The following is a 19,625-nucleotide window of genomic DNA, read 5'->3' on the forward strand; positions in this document are numbered from 1 at the left end:
GTGGGTACTGTCTTCCAATTATCTATATTTTTTTTTATCTCGATGATTGTATGTTTGTAAATCAGCAATATTATCATTTATTACTGCATAATATTATTTATTCTCTGTTATTATTATTATTATTATTATTATCAATAATATTTATGTCTTGTAAACACATTAAGCTAAGCCATTGACTAGATTTTATAATTATTTGAATTATGTCTCTTGAGTTTTTTAAAGAATTTCGTTAACAATGAATTTAATTATAATAAAGTATTATATTAAAGTAGTGTTAATAGTTTTTGGAGTTCAAACTTTGTTTGTCCTCTGTGATGAACCAGTTTGCCCAGGAAATCGTGATGCCAATAAACAGTGAGTAAATAATGAAGACAGAGTTCATTATTTTTATTAATCTAAATGTTTTATGCATGACAGATTTATATTCATAAGTACCTTGGATGGAAAAATTACAGCATTAAATACTGCTGACGGTGGAACAGAAGCTTGGGAATTTTCAACTGAACCAGGAGCATTGTTGTCTTCTAGTATTGACCAACTAGAGGTAAAAAAAAAAAAAAACTTAGGCTATTAAACGAGCTAAAATGATTTATTATGTGTGTAAAAATGTGTAAGGTACTAGATAGTGAACAATACAATATATTATGTCATATAGTTAGGTTTATATAATTTCTACTTAAAAAATGATAATCATTAATGGTTGAACATAATATTTTATTAATTTAAAATACTTTTATTTAAAGTTATCAAACTATGGCCATTGGATACGAATGATTCCATCATTGAGTGGCAGTTTGTACAAATTTGATGGTGAAAATCTTGATCGTATACCATTCACTGTCGATTCTTTATTAAAATCTTCTTTTCGATACAATGATGATTTATTAATATCAGGTATGTTTTTTCAAAGATTTTTAATAAATATGTTAATTTGACTAGAAATTTCTGTTTAAAAATAAAGGTGGAAAGATAAGTCAAACATATGGTGTTGATATGAACACTGGTCAATTATTATATACATGTGACATGGCTCAATGTAATAATATTACAAGTAATAGTTTCACAAACATAGATGGAAATATTTTAATTTTACAGAGACAAACCCAAACTGTTCGAGCATCAGATCCTCGTACTGGAATAGAAAGGTAAAGTTTTAGTTGTAATTAAAACTAATTTATTACAATTTTACATATCATAGTTAAATATTTTTTTTCTTTTCAAATTAATTTCTATTGGCCCCTTGCTTATCAGTGAAGTCTGTATAGTACAACAATTAATCAAAATGTTGTAGAACACAAATTTTATTTACAAATACAATTATGAATATTTAAAAACTCAGAGGCGTAAAAATATTTTTAGATATATACCTACCCAAAACTATATTTGCTGTATAATAAAAGAATAAGTAAATTTATACCTATGTATGATTACTTATATAGGTATATAAATTGTACTTAACTAAAGTTTTCCAAAAAAAAAAACTACTGAAGTATTAAATATTTATTTTACTTGAGATTTATGTTTGATGTCATGTCTATAACTTAAATACAAAAAATTAAAATTGTGAGTTTACCAATATAGCATATATTCTTAATTTATGATATTTTATAGAATAATTTTATTTTTAATGTTTTAGATGGAATTTTAGTGTTGGGTTACATGACATAAAAGTAATTATGGATTTAAATAATAATTGTCATACTACAAATCCTAGTGTCAAACTCGATTTTAAAATAAACATTCCTAAAGGAGTTGTAACAGCAGTAGCATTTGACAGGCCTCAAGAAGTTATTTGGACTCACAAAGTATTTTGTTCATTTATTTTAATTAATTTATATTTATTTGAAATTAAAATTTTTTTAGTCGAAGTCCCCCATTGTAAATGTTTGGAAATTTGAACACGGAAAAGTGGAATCAATTGATTTATTTAAAAGTGATCATAATGTGAATTCTATAGATCCTTTAGTTTATCTTGGGATGCATAAAAAACAAGTACAGTTATTTATATAAACTTAATGAATTTTTAATTGTATTGATTTTCTGATATTAATATTAAGTTGTACAAATATATATATATATATATATTAAAGTTTCATGTTGCAGTCTCTTTAAAAGTTTAACATCAAATAACAATGTATAACTCATGAATCAATGTATTATATTTTATGCAATCTAAAACATATATATATAGTAATATAACTTATGTTGTTACTTTGTTGTAATACATTTATTCTATATTACACAGTTGTATATTCAAGAAAGTGATAAAGTATTTGCAATTAATCCAACTTCATATCAACAATCACTTCTTCTTGAAGAGGAAGAAGTAGATAAATCTAGAATTCCTTGGAAACCAATACCAGTTTCTAGTAAGTGTTTGTATAAAAAATGGTTATAGTTGTATTCTAAAATTTATTAAAATTAAATTCTTATTTTTTTATTATATACATTTTTAAATGCATACCTATTTGATTAATTTTATTCTTTTTAAACTTGACATTTTAAATAATAACTATTTGCTATAATTATATTTAACACTAAAATTTCTTATTTTAAATACCAATAAATATATATGGGTACTAATGTATATATTTAGTTACATGAAAGCTTCATGTAGTATAACTTACTTCTTTTTAGAGGTAATTAAATGAGGAATGGCTTATAAAATTTGAATTTGTGCTTAAAAGTATTTACAAATTGTGTACTACATTTTAGTATAGTCAAAGTTTAAAAAATTTTATGAATCATGGCTAACTTCCTTTTAGAGTTAATAAAGAGAAGAACGGCATACTATATTTTTCAAATTGTGAATGACATTTTGACTTTGTTAAACACTTATAAATGACAAAAAGGCTGGGTTTTGCATAAATTAGCTATAATTAAATTTTAATGATGATTGAAAACAGCTGAATTTTTAAATTAATAATTTATGCTTAAAAATACATGTAACTTACTGATTAATGAAAAATCTTGGATTAAAATTTTGAAGTTAGGCAGCCAACTTCATGTATCTCTCTAAGCCAGCATCTTTTAAGACGCTTATTTAGGTTGTTGAGGTTTGTACAAGAGAAAAGAAGTGTTATGAAAGGATTTTGATGATTTTTAGTTTTTTGGTAAGAGTGAGTAGTGATTTTTTAGCTAGTTTAGAGTTTAGTTATTGAAGTATTTGTAGAAGTAATTGTTCATTGTGTTCATAGAGCAAAGACAATATGACAAAGACACATGTACTGAAAATATTGGAGTGATCTAAGATTTGTGAGTTTGACTGAAAACTATACTTGGATACCGTATGTCCACATAGTTCTAATCATAGTTTAATTTATTAAGAGTGTAAGAAGTTGATAATTTTGATTGAATATGAGGACAAAGCATTGAAGCTCTAAAGTCATATATTTGCTATTTTTCGTTTTGAGGTAAGAGAGGTCCGATAGGTTATTTGTCAAAGTTAAGTCTTGATATTTAACTTAAATGATTGTAAGAATAACATTATTTAATTTTACTAGTGGATAATAAGTGAAAGTTATGAATGAGGACTTGGTCTCTTCCTTTTAATTTTTCAATGGTTTAACCAGTATTATATCATGTTAAGATGTTTTTGAATAAGTTAAGCTGTAATTTAAAAATTATTATTATTGTATCATTGTTGTCAATACCAATGAATGTTAACTATGATTTAAGAGTTTATAAGCAAAGATTGAATAAAAAAAAAGTACAATGTTTCTATTTTGAAGAACTCTAGCCAAAATAGTGTATTTTATTGAAAAAATGAACTTAAAATCAATAAATATCTTTACTTTGAATTTAAAAAATTAATATTTCAAAATAATAGTTTATATGACAAAAATACTTTAAAGTATAATTACTATAACGTATATAGTTGTATTTTATAAATAAATATAATAAAAAATATCATCTTAATTTCTAACCTAGTCAAGTATAATGAATAATATCTAATTTTAAGACGATTACAATATATTTAACAAATTTAAATTATCAGAAGGATTGATAATACTTATAATTTGAAAATATAACAAGTAATAATTATTGCTGTAGTTAATATTAAAATATTAATATAAATTAAATTACTGATTATACTAAATAACAGAAGAAATTATAGAATTTATTTAGAAAGAAAATGCATACTAACTGTTTTATTGTTGTTACTTAAAAGGTCAAATAATTTCAAAAAGTTCTTCAGCTGTACAAACTACAGATGATGTATCTAAAACTACAGCTATATCAGTACTATATGCATCAGAATACATCAATGGTAATATTTTTAGATTTTGATAACATTAGCATGTTAAGTTTTTTTTTTTCTTAGGTAATGGTTATTATCTTAACGGACCAAAAAAAACAAAAAGAATAACAGATGGAAAGAAATATAAAAGTTTTAATACTGAGAGTGAAAATGAAACTGAAAATAATCAAGAAAGTATTATTAAATATGAAGAAGAGCTTGAAATGCCAGTTGAAATAATTATTGTTTCACTGTGGTATTGGTGGAAAGAAGTATTATTTATAAGTGTTATAACAGCCATTTTGATAAATATATTTATTCCATCTCGTGTAGCTCGAATAATTACCTTTATTCGCAATCATTCAGTAAGTTTGATTACCATTTATTTTAAATACATACAGATTTTTTTTTATATTTAAAATGAATAATTGTGTAATTTTTAATATCAGAAAAAAAATGAAGATGCTGAAAAAATTGTAGAACTGATTGAAAATAAAGTTGATTGCTGTAAAGATTCTGGCGTTGAATTGTCATTAAACAGTATTGTTCAAAAACAATTACCTCCAGTAGTAGAGTTTAAATCACGATACTTACAAGATTTTGAACCAATCCATTGTTTAGGAAAAGGAGGTTTTGGAATAGTATTTGAGGCTCGAAATAAAATTGATGACTGCCACTATGCCATTAAAAGGATACCTTTACCATCACAGTAAGATGATAGTACTAGAATATTACAAATTATTATAATATTTAATAAACTTTACAATACCTTTTTAAATTTAACTGATATGTTATTAGAGAAGAATCTAGAAATCGTGTACTTCGTGAAGTTAAAGCATTAGCAAAGTTGGATCATCAACACATTGTTCGGTATTTCAATACTTGGCTTGAAGAACCTCCTAGTGGCTGGCAAGAAAAACTTGATGATGATTGGTTGCAAAAGTCTGGGTAAATAATATCAAAATTAATACTCATTACTCATAATTTTTTCACTGTGTATTAATAAATTAGTAAACAAAAAAGTATTTATCTTAAAATGTTTGATTTTTTTATCTATGTAAGTAATGAATTTTTTTTTGTGGTTATTAATATTTTTTTTAAAAAATTTTAAATTATACTCACCAATACTTACCATACTAATCAATTAGGCAACCAGTTAAATCTAGACTGTAGTTCATACTGTTTGTAGCACACAGGTCGAAAAAATAATGAAAACCAAAATTTCTTAAGGAAAATTAATGAATTGTTGTATAGTATTATCAGTACCTAGGCCTAATACTTGTCATTTTCATTTTGTACCACGTAAAAAATATTTGTATAAAAGCCTAGCTTATACTTTTAATTAATTAAATAGTTTTAAATTAACATTTTGATTAACATAGTCATAATATTTTTGTATTATAATATTGTATTTGTTTTCTAGTGATATGGATATGAGTAGTAATATAACTAGTGAAAAACAAGTTACTAATCTTTGTCCAAATAAACATCATGTTCGAGCAAAAAGTTTGTCAACAATGATAATGCTTCCAGAAAGTAGTGAAGAATTATCTGACATTTTAAATAATCCTCATGCATTACGATCATATAATGATAAAAGTGATTCATCTTTTATTGTTTTTGATAGTCAAATAACTGACAGTAATAAAAAAGATTGCATATTAGATATAAGTTCAGACAACTTAACTAAAGGTAGTAAACGGCGAAGACATAAATCTGAGTGTGATACAACAAGTAATGTTCATAGTGAACGAAAGACAACTAGACATTACTTATACATACAAATGCAACTTTGCCATAAAAATAGTTTAAGAGAATGGTTGAAAGATAATACTAAAAATAGAGATATGAAGTATATTTTAAATATTTTTAGTCAAATTATACAAGCTGTTGAATATGTTCATTTGCAAGGATTAATACATAGAGATTTAAAAGTATGAACAATTATTACATATAAATTATAATAATTATTATTTATTACATTTTGCTTAATTTATAAAATTTATAAAATTATTTCCTATTAAATAATAGTATAATTTTACATGAAATTGGGGATTGTAAACAATTTAAGATTCATTTATTCATTTATTTATTTATTTATTTTTTTTTTGTAGGAATATTTGACTATTTAGAAATCGCATTTTTTCAATTAAATAAATCAAAATTAATTTAACTAAATAAATCATTTTAATGCAATTACCTTCTTACCATATTTAATCTTTTTATATTTATATCTATTTTGAAGTATTTTTAGTTTATCTCTTTTTGGACTTCAAATTTAAGACATTTGTTTAGTTAAATATTTTATTTTAGTATGGTGGTCAAAATCAAAAATATATATTATTTTATAACTTTAATCTGTATAATGTTATAATGTGTTTATTTATTTATTTATTAATTAATTATAATTTATTTTATTTTAGCCTTCAAATATATTCTTTTCATTAGATGGCCAAATCAAAATTGGTGATTTTGGTTTAGTTACAGAAATGATAGAATCTGATGAAGGGATGACTATACATGATAATAAAAAAAAATGGTTAAATGAACAACACACTGATCGTGTTGGTACACAATTGTATATGAGTCCAGAACAGGTAAATAATATATTATAAGAAATTTAAGAATACCTAATTTTGTTGAAAAAAAAATATATTACAGATATCTGGGAAGTCATATAATTATAAAGTAGATATATATTCTCTTGGAGTTATATTTTTTGAATTGCTCAATCCTTTTACTACTGAAATGGAAAGGTACCAAACATTAACTCAACTTAGAAATTATATATTTCCTCCTCAGTTTTTGAAAAATTTTAAAAATGAAGTAAGTGAATACCTATAAAATAAAATTAAAAATGTATTTACCAACTAAAAATATTTATCATTGATTTTTTTTTTTTAGTATGATTTGTTGTGCTTAATGTTATCACCAAATCCATCATTACGCCCAACTACATTTGGTATTAGAGCTAGACTACCATTGAGTACTCTTGATTCAAATTCAGATCCTATATTAACTGATAGCACTTATGAATTTGAACTATATAATAGAAAAAGTAGTGCTATTAAAGTATTAAAAAACTAATGATAGTATATATGTATATAATTTCTTGTGTTAAAATATTATTGTTAATTAACTTAAAAATTAATTAAATATTATATAAGTTACCTAAATTATTTAATTTTTAATAAATATGATAATAATTTATATTTAACTATTTAAGTATTAATATTTATTATTATTACTTAGTTTTAAAGACTGTAAAAATACTTTTAAAATAACCATTGATAAAAGACCTGTTTATTGTTAGATTATCTAATTATAATATAATTTTGAAAACTATTTTTATTTTTCATATTTATAAATAAATTCTGATTGTTGAAAAATTCCTTACAAAATCTTACTGCTTAAGTAATCAAATATCTACCTTGTACAACCAATATGTTCTCTATTTAAATATTCAACATTACGACTAGATTCCTTATTTTATGTTAATATTCTACTATCAGCTTCATATTAAAACTTAAAACCCATCAACTTCCTTTTCTTGTACAGCTTAATCAGTCTCCTTATAATACAGTTTTCTTAAAAGTATTGAAAAAACTTATTAAATCGTATCTGACGTATGATGCAAATATCTTACTAGTTTTTATTATTTTAAAAGCTCTATTATATGTCTTAAGTTATTCCCTACAGCTATGGCCTACTCTATGGCTTAAAAATGCTCATTGTCTCTAACTAAATTCTTCTACAAGTACTTCAATAACCGACTGTTTTTCCATTCTAATGCATTATTATCTTTCAATGCTCATAAGTAACTCCAAGCCAACAAAAAAAAAAAGATTAAAAATGCAATAATGTTATGACCTGTTTATCTAAATTCACAATTAATTAATATTAATAATAATAAAAAAAAAAAAAAAATTATGTAAGGAAATAATATACAATTTACAAAATATAAATATTCAATAGTGGTCTTTGAGATAGTGAATAAAGGGGGGGGGGCATTGACTTTGATTATGGAGTCACATGTTATCAGCTAAGTATATTATAAATATTAAAATATATATTATTTAATAATGCATTTATTTTTTTCTATTTTTCTATTTTTTATTTACTGTAAGAAAAATTTATGTGGAACATTTTATTCAATTTTTAAATGTTTTTGCTCACAAATAAAAATAAAATTTGTATTTAACAAGTAAGCAGCTTTAAGTACCTATCTATAAATAACACAAAAAGAGCCAAATATTTTTTAATTAAAAAAAATAATAATAATAATAATAATTTTTTGTTTAACTTTAATTGTTTTTATTGATTTTATATTTTTCTCGATTATTTTGATAGTTATGGCATACTTTTTACTATAGACCTTCCACCCACAATATCAGCTATATGCAATTTACTTCTTAAATCTACTCTAAAATTATAGTGGACTGAAGAATTTTATTAATTTATAAAATTCACTTACGAAAAGGGGATGCTGCTCTCACATGTGGACTAACGTCATGTTTCTACTTACATATGCGGTCTACCTTGTAAGATGTAGATTTATTGTTATACGCCAAGTTTATATTTTCATAATTATAATGTGTGTTTATTAGCTTAAATTTGAAAACTATAATGTAATAATAATAATATATTGACATGAAATAAATGAAAAACTTTAATATAAAAAATAATAATAATGTAAAATAAACTGTCAATAATGATGTGATAAAAACCACATTGTCAAAAAATAAATATAAAAATAATAAATAATAATTTTAGCAATAAACTGTTTTAATATCCCACAGAAATGCTACAAATATAGCAGGTTCATATTTGCAAGCAACCTTCCAAAATTAGAGGTCGAGATGGGATTGAAGTAGTTTTTTAGTTATACCTCTCATTGTTTTCATAATCTTTGTCTTTGCATCCAGCCATGTTCTCTCTATGCTTTGAGTGTGATATTATGTGAACCTCCTTCGAAGGATCCACGTAGTTTTACTATTGGTTGACCGCTTTATGAATATATCCACTACCATTAAAAACATTTACAAGCCGTTCACTCATCAGAGTAAATAACAGAGCCAACTTCACGTTCTCGCTGTATAATTGGAAGTAATGTATTTTTATTTTTTCGAAGTACATAAAAACATTGGCAGTTAGAACCTTTTTTTAGACCAAATATCCAAGGTCCATCTACTCTTTGTCCATGATTTTCACTGTTTTTCGATGAAGGGGGTTGATCATCATTAAGTATTTTTTTCTGCTATGATTATATGCGGTCTACATTTATGATGGTAGACTGCATGCATTTGTAGTCCACATATGAGAGCAGCACCAAAAGAAAAAGGGCACATAATCATTGTAGTTTGTTCAAAAATTTATTTATCGATCCATTCAGAATTTAAAACATTCAAAATAAAAAAAAATAAATACTTAACGTGTTATTGAGGTCAATGATGTATTTACGGGGGAAGGAGAGTCCATGGGTTCAACTCCCTCAGAATAAAAAAAACATGTATCTATATATGCATTAACAGTCCAACACGTCGTAGTTTTTAAATAAAATATTATTTATAAATTATAAGAAAATACCTAACCACTATATGTGTGTACAGAGTTTTAGATAAACAAATCATAAAAATATTGTCTACAATCCATAAAAAACAATAGTAGAGCGCCGGTGACTGATGTCGACACTTAGTCGACTGAGCGAAAATTTATTACGGCGACTCGTTAGCAGCACGGAAAATAGGCCGCGGTATTGAACGTGTTAATTTAATATTTTATTACGGATTTTTAGATAATTGAACGATGTAGAGTCTATATATTTAATATGATAAAGTTTAATAGATGATTTTTAAAAAAATTACCCCTCTCAAGAAATTATTGAAAATACACCACTGATTGAGGTAATTATGAATTTTGAAAAATGTAATTCTTTTCTAGTTTTTTTTTGATATAACAACTTTATTATAATTATACAACTCATGTAAAAAAAAACCAATATTTTTCAAACATTCAAATTTATTTGTATCTCAATTCATTTTATTTTTTATTCCATATACACGTTTGGATAAGACTGGCTTGGCAATTTGGTGAATTGGATGCAACTTTGAGGGTTTCTATTTAATTACCTACCTATATAGTTTTTAATTTATGATTTAAATTGGTTTAAGTGTACCTCGTTCGTAGAGTTTTTGTTAAATATATTCTGTCATAACCAATCCGGTTTATTTGTAAGTAGGTTATTAAACAAATTTTTTGTCATGATTAAAATTATAAAATACGGTAATACCTAATTATACGTATACCTACACATTATATTTAGTGAAAAAACACGCAGCTTTTGTCGTTCTGTGCATCATTCTCACATGAGATCCACTGCCATTTAGACCGGTTCCACTTTGGCTGTATGTTATAATAATTAAATAATAAATATTATAGGTACCTATCTATGTACTTATGGAATTGAACTAACATATTTGAATAATAATAGACGTGTTGAATTTGAATTCAATGATTATTGATTTATTATTACATATGAAAAACGATTCTGAGCGAGACGATCTGTTTAAATCACTAAATACATTTCGTGGTGTGTTTTTAATATTATAATATAATAGCTATAACCTAATGTTTTTTAATTTATTATTGATATTACGCTAGGTTGATAAAACTTTTTCCTAAAATATTGTATATTTGTATTAATTATATTATTAGAATAATATATATGTATATTTATACCAATACTGCTATAGGTAGTACTATAGTAATTATATTATTGTTAAGTATTAATTTTTAAGTTTTCAGTTAAATAATGTTAACACCATAAAACAATATGAATAATTTCATAATATGAATAAATAATACCTTAAAATGAATCAACACATTTTGAAAATTATAATGAAATTCATAATATACGTTTCCACGAATATTTTCTTTGATTGATGAAAAAATATTTTTACTATCCACTATCCAGGAAATGTTTACTTTTGAGTAAATGTACTTATTATAGATCTAATTTGTTAGGTACCAAAAACCACTTCTCAGTTCTCAAGTTGAAAATTAAGCTTTTTTATGATCTAAAAGATTGATAAATAAATTGATTTTACAAGTGTATTATGTATAATTACTTAATTGTGACTAATAATAGATAGGCACTCAAGTAGATGTGTAGCCGTGTAGGATATAATTTATGATTTGCAGAGTTTTTCTTGTAAATATTATAAAATTAAATATATTTTCAGCAATATTTGATGTATAACTGTAATGGGTTTATTATTTTTATGAAAAAATATTAAATTATGATTTCTAAAAAATTAAATAAAAACAATTGAAATTTTTGTAAGTGAGGGTCAAAACTTGGACTATACAAAAAATTATGTGTCATGAATATTAAAAGTCGGAAAATCTTCCATACATAGGATATTTGGTAAAATTAATTATTGAAAAAGTTTTAGCACAGATTAATAAAATATAAAATAAGATTAATATAATAATAATTTTATTTTTAGTAATTATAATAAATACATTTTTATCTAAATGTTCTAATTACGTCTTCCCGCCATTTTCGCAATGAAATGCAATTATGTATATACATGAAAAAGCAGCTGTTTTTTTATCACGTGACGTGTTTTTCTTTAACCTTATCAAAAACTCCAAGTGCACTTGAAAAAAAAAATTGTAAAAAATAAAAAAAAAATTGTGCTAGTGCTTGTAAAATTTGATTGAAGATTTGTTTTAATTTTCCAAAAAAGTAAGTTTTTGTTTATACTTTGTATCTAAATTAAATATTGAGTTTTGCGAATAAAACTAGTAAAGTCCATCAGTTGGAATAAAAGGTAAGATGATTCATGAGTAAAATATGAACCAGTTATAAAATTCAACATTTCCGTGGTCAAGATAAAGTATTTGTTCTGATTGGCTGATGTCCAAAAATCCTATTTCCAGCATATCCAGAATTATAAATTTAGATTGGGCTGGATCAAATTCAAATTTTCTGGGTCCTCATAATCTTGATTCTTTTGTCATACGATATTTTAATTTCTTTGTTTTTGTTTATAATCTTTATTTTAAAATATTTCAATCAAGGTAAGAATTTTTTTCATGCTTACCTATGTTAAGTATTTGTATTAAATTATATTTACTATTTATTTCTGTTTGAAATAATTTCATTACTAAACAAAAATGAATTTGTTTGTTATAAATTCATTTTTGTTATAAAAAATAAATTGATAATTGTAAAAGTGCTTTACTGTTTACCAATTGTTCTTAAAGTATTTGTCATCAAATTTATAATTAATCAAATTTATTAAATAGCTATGTCATATGTCATATCTGTTTATTTCAACTACTATAAATTACAATTTCTGAAATATCTTAAAAAACATTTTTTACCGATTATGTACATAGGTTATAAATAAATATCATTTATTTAAATTATAAAAAGTACTTATTCTTTTTTTCTATAATGCCATAATACATAACAATTTATTTTGTTATTTAAATACCGAATTATATCCATGAGTGCGTATGCCTATTCAAAGGAGTCTACAATATTTTTAACTATTTTCTTAGTCTGGACTCTTTTTCAATTAGCCAATTAACTAAATGTATATTACTTCGTTTTTATTATTATAATATTTAAATACAATAAAGTACAAAAATTACAAATTTATATTTATAATGATATTTTACTTAAATCATTAAATTCATTAATAAATAAATCTAAATTAATATATGAATTTATTTACTTTTTAATTACTATTAATTATTTTATTTTAATTTTACTTGGATGTATATATAATGATTTTTTACCCTATTTATATTTTGTTTAAATAATAAAATATGACAAGAAAAAAATCTTAGTTTATAGGTATTATAATAAACTTAATTAGAATTAAATCAATGTTTTATTAATCCAAATTTATAAATATACAGTAATTTAGTAGAAAAATTAATTAATGGCAACTTAAGTGGTAATTATTGCAATTAAAATATAATTTTTTATGACTCAAAACTATTGGTGTATAAATTCTAAATTAATCAACAGGATAAAAGTCAAGAATCAAAAATTTAAATTTAAAAAAAATTTAATTTGGATTTCAATTATTTTTTTTTTTTTTTTGTTTTTAAAATTTTACAAAAGTTGACTAGTTTTAATAGTATATTTATGTTTTTAGGTAAAATATATCTAGGTATTAAAAGATTATTTTTTCAACTCAGTTTCTTTATAATTTTTTCCTGTTATTTTTAAGATCTGATTTTAATTTAAAATAAATATAAATACATTGGTACAGTGTTTGTAAATTTCATAAAGTGGTCATAATACTTTTATTTTTATAATTAATATCAAATACGTTAATTTTCCAAATCGTATAAAATTTAACTCAATGACTTACTCAATTATATTTTAGTTTTTAGTTTTTACCTGCTATAACATGATTATAGGTTTTGACATGTAAATAAAAAAATATTGCATGTTATATTTTTTTTTAATTAATATGGAACATGACTTTTTTATACACAATATTTTACAAAAATGACATTTTATTTAGATAAAATATGGCCTTTTATTCTGAGACTTAGATCCTCAATTATATGTCAGGAGGTGCCCAGACACACTCAAAACCTCTTCTTGCAATTATTAAGTGTATACAAAATGTTAATAAAAATGTTGTGGTAATTTCAAGTATATATACTGTACAGTTTTTTATTTTTTAAATTCTACAAAATAAGAAATCAATATTTTTATAAATATTACCATTTTACTATGATTTTTTTTCCTAATTATTAAGAAAAGAACTAGGCATTTTTTCCTATGACTAATCAAATTATCAACTAGATTAAATTTCTTACTAGATAAGATTGATATTGATTGAAGTTTTTTTACTGCTTCATAAGGTGATGACAAGCTGTAAAATATTTTAAAAAAACACATCATAGTAAAATATTTATATTCATCGTTTCATTTAGATTTAAAATACCTCCTTCTTATATTTTGAATTTGAATTTTCTTTATTATTTATTAAGTATATTGTTTTGATTGATTTGTTTTAAAAAGTTAGAAATATATTTTTTTAGTGTACCCATCTGATACAATATATAAAATTAATTAATAATATTAATAGTTCAGTGATTTATTTATCAATGTGTAGGTATGTTATTATTACATTTAATTCAAAATATTTGTAAAATTATTATTATTATTTTTTTAGTATAATATCAATAATATTATACATTAAATAATTTTTTCAATGACTTTCAAGATTTTTTATCCTAGTCTTATTTACCTATATTTTTTTCTAATTACCACACTTACCCTATAAAATAGTGATTTATGTCACATGACATACTAAGACATATTCCATGTTAGTAGTTGTAAATAGAATCATAGAAATAGTGTTATAGTTGTGAACACATTCTTTAAATTAGATTTATAAATTTTAATATCGATACATTTTTTAGTATATATATCTTATTATTTGTAAGTTATACCTTACATATTTTAATACTGTTATATCTACTTATAAATATGTTAAATAATATTAGTATTTAGCACATTATTAAAGAAGGTTTAAATATTGATATACAAGTGAATATAAAATAGAAAATTAATACCATACTGTGCATAGATAGTAGTGTTCAAGGTTTTCAGTTCAATTGATTTTATCTGTGTTTTGTTTAATTATTTTAATCTTTAAAATAGTTTTTTCTTCTATAATGAGATGAATTAATTGTATTGAAGTTGTTTCAATATGGCATTGGTTAGATTCCAGAAGTGTATTATGTTATGTTGATTTGAACTTATCAAATTTATTACCTTTTATCTGTTTTGTATGTTTATCTTGGTAGACCAATTTTTTTTTTTTTTTATACTATTACTATTTAAATATTTTTAACTCTGGATTACAAAAATAATATTATATGTTTGTATTATATATATATATAGTTAAAATATTAATTTAACCATTTTTAAATATACTATTGAAAAGTCAAATGCTTATGTTTTGTGAATATTGAAAAGACTTAAAAGAAAATTTTAATGTTAGATTAAATTAAATTCAAATAACCTAAAGTTTAAAAATATTTGTTTAAATAATAACTAAATAAAATAAAATCATAAGTCTATCAAGATAAACATAAAAAGTAGATAAAGGTTAATCAATTTGATAAATTATAAATACATTTATACACTTCTGGAAACTAACCAATGTCATATTGAACTTTTTTTAATATAATTAAAAAAAAAAAATAATAGTAAAATAACTGTTGTATTTGTGTAATATAAAATTGTTAAAATAAAAAAATTATTTTCAGTTACGTAAAAACTATATTCACAGAATGAGTGCTGAGGAGTCGCAACAGTTCTGTCTCAGATGGCATAATTATCAAAGTTCACTTATGTCAACTCTGCCTCAGCTTTTAAACCATGATGATCTGACTGATGTTACATTATGTGCTGGTTTGAGAACACTTAAAGCACATCGTGTTGTTTTGTCTGCATGTAGTGATTATTTCAAACAATTATTTAAAGCTCTCACAAAAGTAAGAAATATTTTATTTTTTTATAAAACTAAGACTCAATCAAATTGTTAATTAATTTATAATATTTTATTTCTAAATTTATGTTACCTCTACTTATAAATATATTTTAATTATTTCATATATATTATATATATATACTACACAGTTTTTTTACACATAATAATTTAAAATAAGAGATTATTACAGATCTTATTATTTAATAGAAATATTAGGTTATTTTTGTATCATAAAATATATAAAGTTTTTGCAGTATTATTAGTGATGTTACAAACTGTTTTTTCAAAATTAACTGCTAGAAAATTTTAAATATTTTAACTGAACTAAATGACTTATAGTTTGATTTGTAAATCTTTTTATTTCAATATTGCAATGTCAAGACTAAAATTGCAAAGTTTTTTTTGTTGTTGTAATATATTACTTTTAAGTTCCATATTCTAAATTTTATCATTTAGACCATATTATTTTATTTTATATTTAAGAATTATTAAATAACATTTTATAGAGTTAATAATTTTTAGTCTAATTTAAGTAAATATAATATTCTTCTTAATTTATATAATGGTATTATACTTATATATATATATGAATTAATTTGAAAATCTGATTATTATTGTTAAAGGAATTAGGAGCAAGTCATCATCCTGTGATAGTTTTGCCTGGCGTTGAATTTACTGATCTCTGTGCTCTAGTCACATTTATGTACAGCGGTGAAGTAAATGTTTATGAACATCAACTAGCTAGCATGCTTTCGATGGCTGATACATTACACATTAAAGGCTTGGCTGAGTTTTCTAATGTAGGTATTAATTTTTTAAAGTTTTAAATTGTATAGCTTGAATACCTTATTAATTTTCACAACTCTTGTTATTATTATTTACTGTAATATTAAAATTCAATTTTTGAAAACTAAAAATATGGAAATAAAATTTAAAAGGGATAGTTTTAATTTTTAGATGCTAAGTATAATTACATTTTTTTTAAAATTATTTTTCATTTTATTATCTAATATATATATATAAAATAAAATGTTTTTTATTTATTCAGATCATATAAATATGATGCATATTAAATGATTATTTATTAATTGTTAGATTTTTGTAAAAAATAATCTTCAAAATTTACAATCTACAGTAAAACCTTGATTAACTGTCATAAAAGGGACCAACAGAGTGACGGATAAAATAAAAAAATTATTTTCATATATTTTATATTTGTTTTACCTATATTAATTTTAATATTGTATGTTTTAATGTGTATTATGCTGATTAAATAACATAAATTAAAAAAATAGCTATTTTAGTTTATTTGTATAAATCCTGAGATTTTTTTCATAGATATATTTTTTTATTTTTCTAAATGTTCATAAAATACTCATTATATGAGCATGCAAATTTCTGTTCATAATTTACAATACCATTATGATGGTGGGTTAATGAATAATCGAGGTTTTACTGTAATAACATTATTTTAAATAATAATATTTTATTAAATCTATAATAGTAATGAATTCTTACACCAATGCCAGTGCAATTCATAATAATTTTTAATTACATTTAAGTTAATATTTTAGAAAAATTTTAAAACTATTTATCAGGTACCTGGTTATACATCTGGCACATTTGAGAAATCATCAAAATGGAAAAGGCCGCGAGTTGAAGAATCAGAATCCTTTAATAGAGTGATTTCAAGACCAACAATGAGTGAAACTGAAGTTTTTGCTGATCTAGATGTTGCTCAAGATCTAAGTAAGCGTGTTCCAGAAAATGATAATCAAGATGATACTGTAAACTTAGCAACTACTGTTGACCATAAACCGTCCACATCAGAAATAAATGTATCTTATGGTGAAGAAGCTCCAACACCTACAGATTTAGTTCAAGGTATGCATTTTTTATTAATTATTAATATTATGAAATTAAAATAATCATTTTATATTAACTAATGTGATTTAATACAATTGTATGACTGTTGGAATACTTAATAATTTTTAAGTATTTTATAAAATATAATAGGAGTAACTTAATAATGTACTAAATAGCCATGATAACATTTCTAACAATAATTTTTATTTTGTTAAATTGGTATACTTTTACATAATACTTTTGCAAATAGGTTATCTGTCTAGGCCCTAGGGTACATTTTATTAATGGACCTTAAGTGGAGTAATTAAAAAAGCAAAAATATTTGTTATGTTATATAAATAAGCTTTATGTATCATATTATTTTAATAAGCAGTGTAATATGTTAAGTCTTAAAAGCATAAGAGTTAGTCTAAGACTAATTATGAATTAGTATTAAGTAATATTCAATTTCTAGCATTAACCTAAGTTTAATATTATTTTACTTATTAGTATTTAAATTCTTTATTATGCTTATACCAATTAAAAGTTATGGTATATTTTTAAAATTTTATATTTATCTAACATTCACCTGATATTATAATGTTTATTAATACAAATAGTTTTATTGTATCTACTACTCCACTATTAAACTATGTACGATTTATAGGTCCAGTTGTACAGGGTTCACAGTCAGATAATAATAAATCGCGAACACCAGTATCCAAGCTTTATACAATGTGTTTCATTTGCGGTAAACAGCTTAGTAATCATTACAATTTGCGCGTTCATATGGAAACCCACCAAAATGCACAGTATGCTTGTTCAGTGTGTAGTCATGTTTCTCGATCCAGGGATGCATTAAGGAAACATGTATCTTATAGACATCCACGTCCCAACAATAATAATACAACTGCGGATAATTCATCTACAGTAGATTCTTCACACAATGTAAACAAGCTTCCATCAACTTGACCCAAAAAAATACGCATGATACATTTATTGTTATTATTTAATTTATTGTTGTTACCCTTTAGTTAATTTTTCTTCTAGTTATATCCATATTAATCGTTGACCTGTTATTTTTATTGTGTGAGTGTTTGATTGTTATTGTTATATATTGTTAAAATTTATAAGCTGTTGTTGAAGTGATAATAGAAAAATAATGTATGATGGTCCATTTTAAATATAATGTATAAACTTACTTTGAAAATATTCAACCATACCACAAGTAAATTACAAACATAATATATTAGTCAATAGTAAAAAATGTTCAGTTGGAAAAATAGTACTAATAGACTTGGAGTAGTCTTAATTAAACTCTTAAGATATTTATCATTTTATCTTTATATTATATTATAAACTATTTTAAATATAGTTGAATAACTATCTATAAATATCTATCCCCTAGCTTAAAAGTATACAATTTCAAAAATAAATTAAATATTTATCATGTTAAAAATACATTTAGATTTTTACTAAATGCAATTTACTATTTAGATTGATATAACAAGCTATAATTCTGCTTTTTTGACCATTTTCACATCATAAATATGTTTATTTGTATTTATTTTCAATGTTATTTATAAATATTATATAATATTATACCTTTAGATTATAAAATAGATTATCAATGATGTATCAACTACATGAATTGATATACTTAGTTGTATATACAAAGTTGATATATCAAGTTACCAATGTTTAATCCAATATTGTTTACATAACTATTATAGCCTATTGATGTAATTTTTTTTGTGGAGAACAGCACAGTAGGCTCATTATAATGTCTCCATATGGTTTGTTGATGGTATAAACAATAACTTATTATTATTTTTTTACTTCTGTGATAAATTAATATTATGTAAATTATTACCGACCATTGTAAAAGGTTATCATTGTTAAATTTACTGTGATACGGACCTGCTAAAAAAATTAGAATATTATTGTCTATTTTTAGTATGAAACCATAGATATGGTATATCTATATTAGATATACATTTGAA

At 23.1% G+C, this 19,625-nt stretch overlaps 2 protein-coding genes across 4 annotated transcripts; both read left to right on the forward strand.

The window, feature by feature from the left end:
• Positions 1–113: 113 nt before the first annotated feature.
• On the forward strand, positions 114–7,354 carry LOC112597243 (eukaryotic translation initiation factor 2-alpha kinase). Its single transcript, XM_025343212.1, has 15 exons — positions 114–354; positions 418–544; positions 744–894; positions 962–1,145; positions 1,637–1,805; positions 1,864–1,992; positions 2,246–2,369; positions 4,172–4,270; positions 4,325–4,605; positions 4,690–4,949; positions 5,039–5,188; positions 5,664–6,174; positions 6,664–6,837; positions 6,902–7,066; positions 7,145–7,354. Exons 1-15 carry the CDS (start codon positions 236–238, stop codon positions 7,325–7,327), a joined length of 2,826 nt encoding a protein of 941 aa, XP_025198997.1. The 5' UTR covers positions 114–235; the 3' UTR covers positions 7,328–7,354.
• A 4,543-nt stretch (positions 7,355–11,897) lies between these two features.
• Positions 11,898–18,766, forward strand: LOC112593297 (zinc finger protein 131-like). Of its 3 annotated transcripts, none has more exons than XM_025337679.1 (5): positions 11,898–11,990; positions 15,554–15,781; positions 16,401–16,577; positions 17,376–17,661; positions 18,290–18,594. In XM_025337679.1, exons 2-5 carry the CDS (start codon positions 15,578–15,580, stop codon positions 18,592–18,594), a joined length of 972 nt encoding a protein of 323 aa, XP_025193464.1. In that variant the 5' UTR covers positions 11,898–11,990; positions 15,554–15,577. The 3 variants fall into 3 exon arrangements, with proteins under 3 accessions (XP_025193464.1, XP_025193471.1, XP_025193477.1); XM_025337686.1 differs by lacking the exon at positions 11,898–11,990 and adding an exon at positions 11,991–12,075; XM_025337692.1 differs by lacking the exon at positions 11,898–11,990 and having other exon boundaries at positions 15,578–15,781; positions 18,290–18,766.
• Positions 18,767–19,625: the final 859 nt, after the last annotated feature.

This window comes from Melanaphis sacchari, unplaced genomic scaffold (genome assembly GCF_002803265.2).
Source record: "Melanaphis sacchari strain LSU unplaced genomic scaffold, SCAv2.0 Contig0_pilon_pilon, whole genome shotgun sequence".
Classification (NCBI taxonomy): Eukaryota; Metazoa; Arthropoda; class Insecta; order Hemiptera; family Aphididae; genus Melanaphis; species Melanaphis sacchari.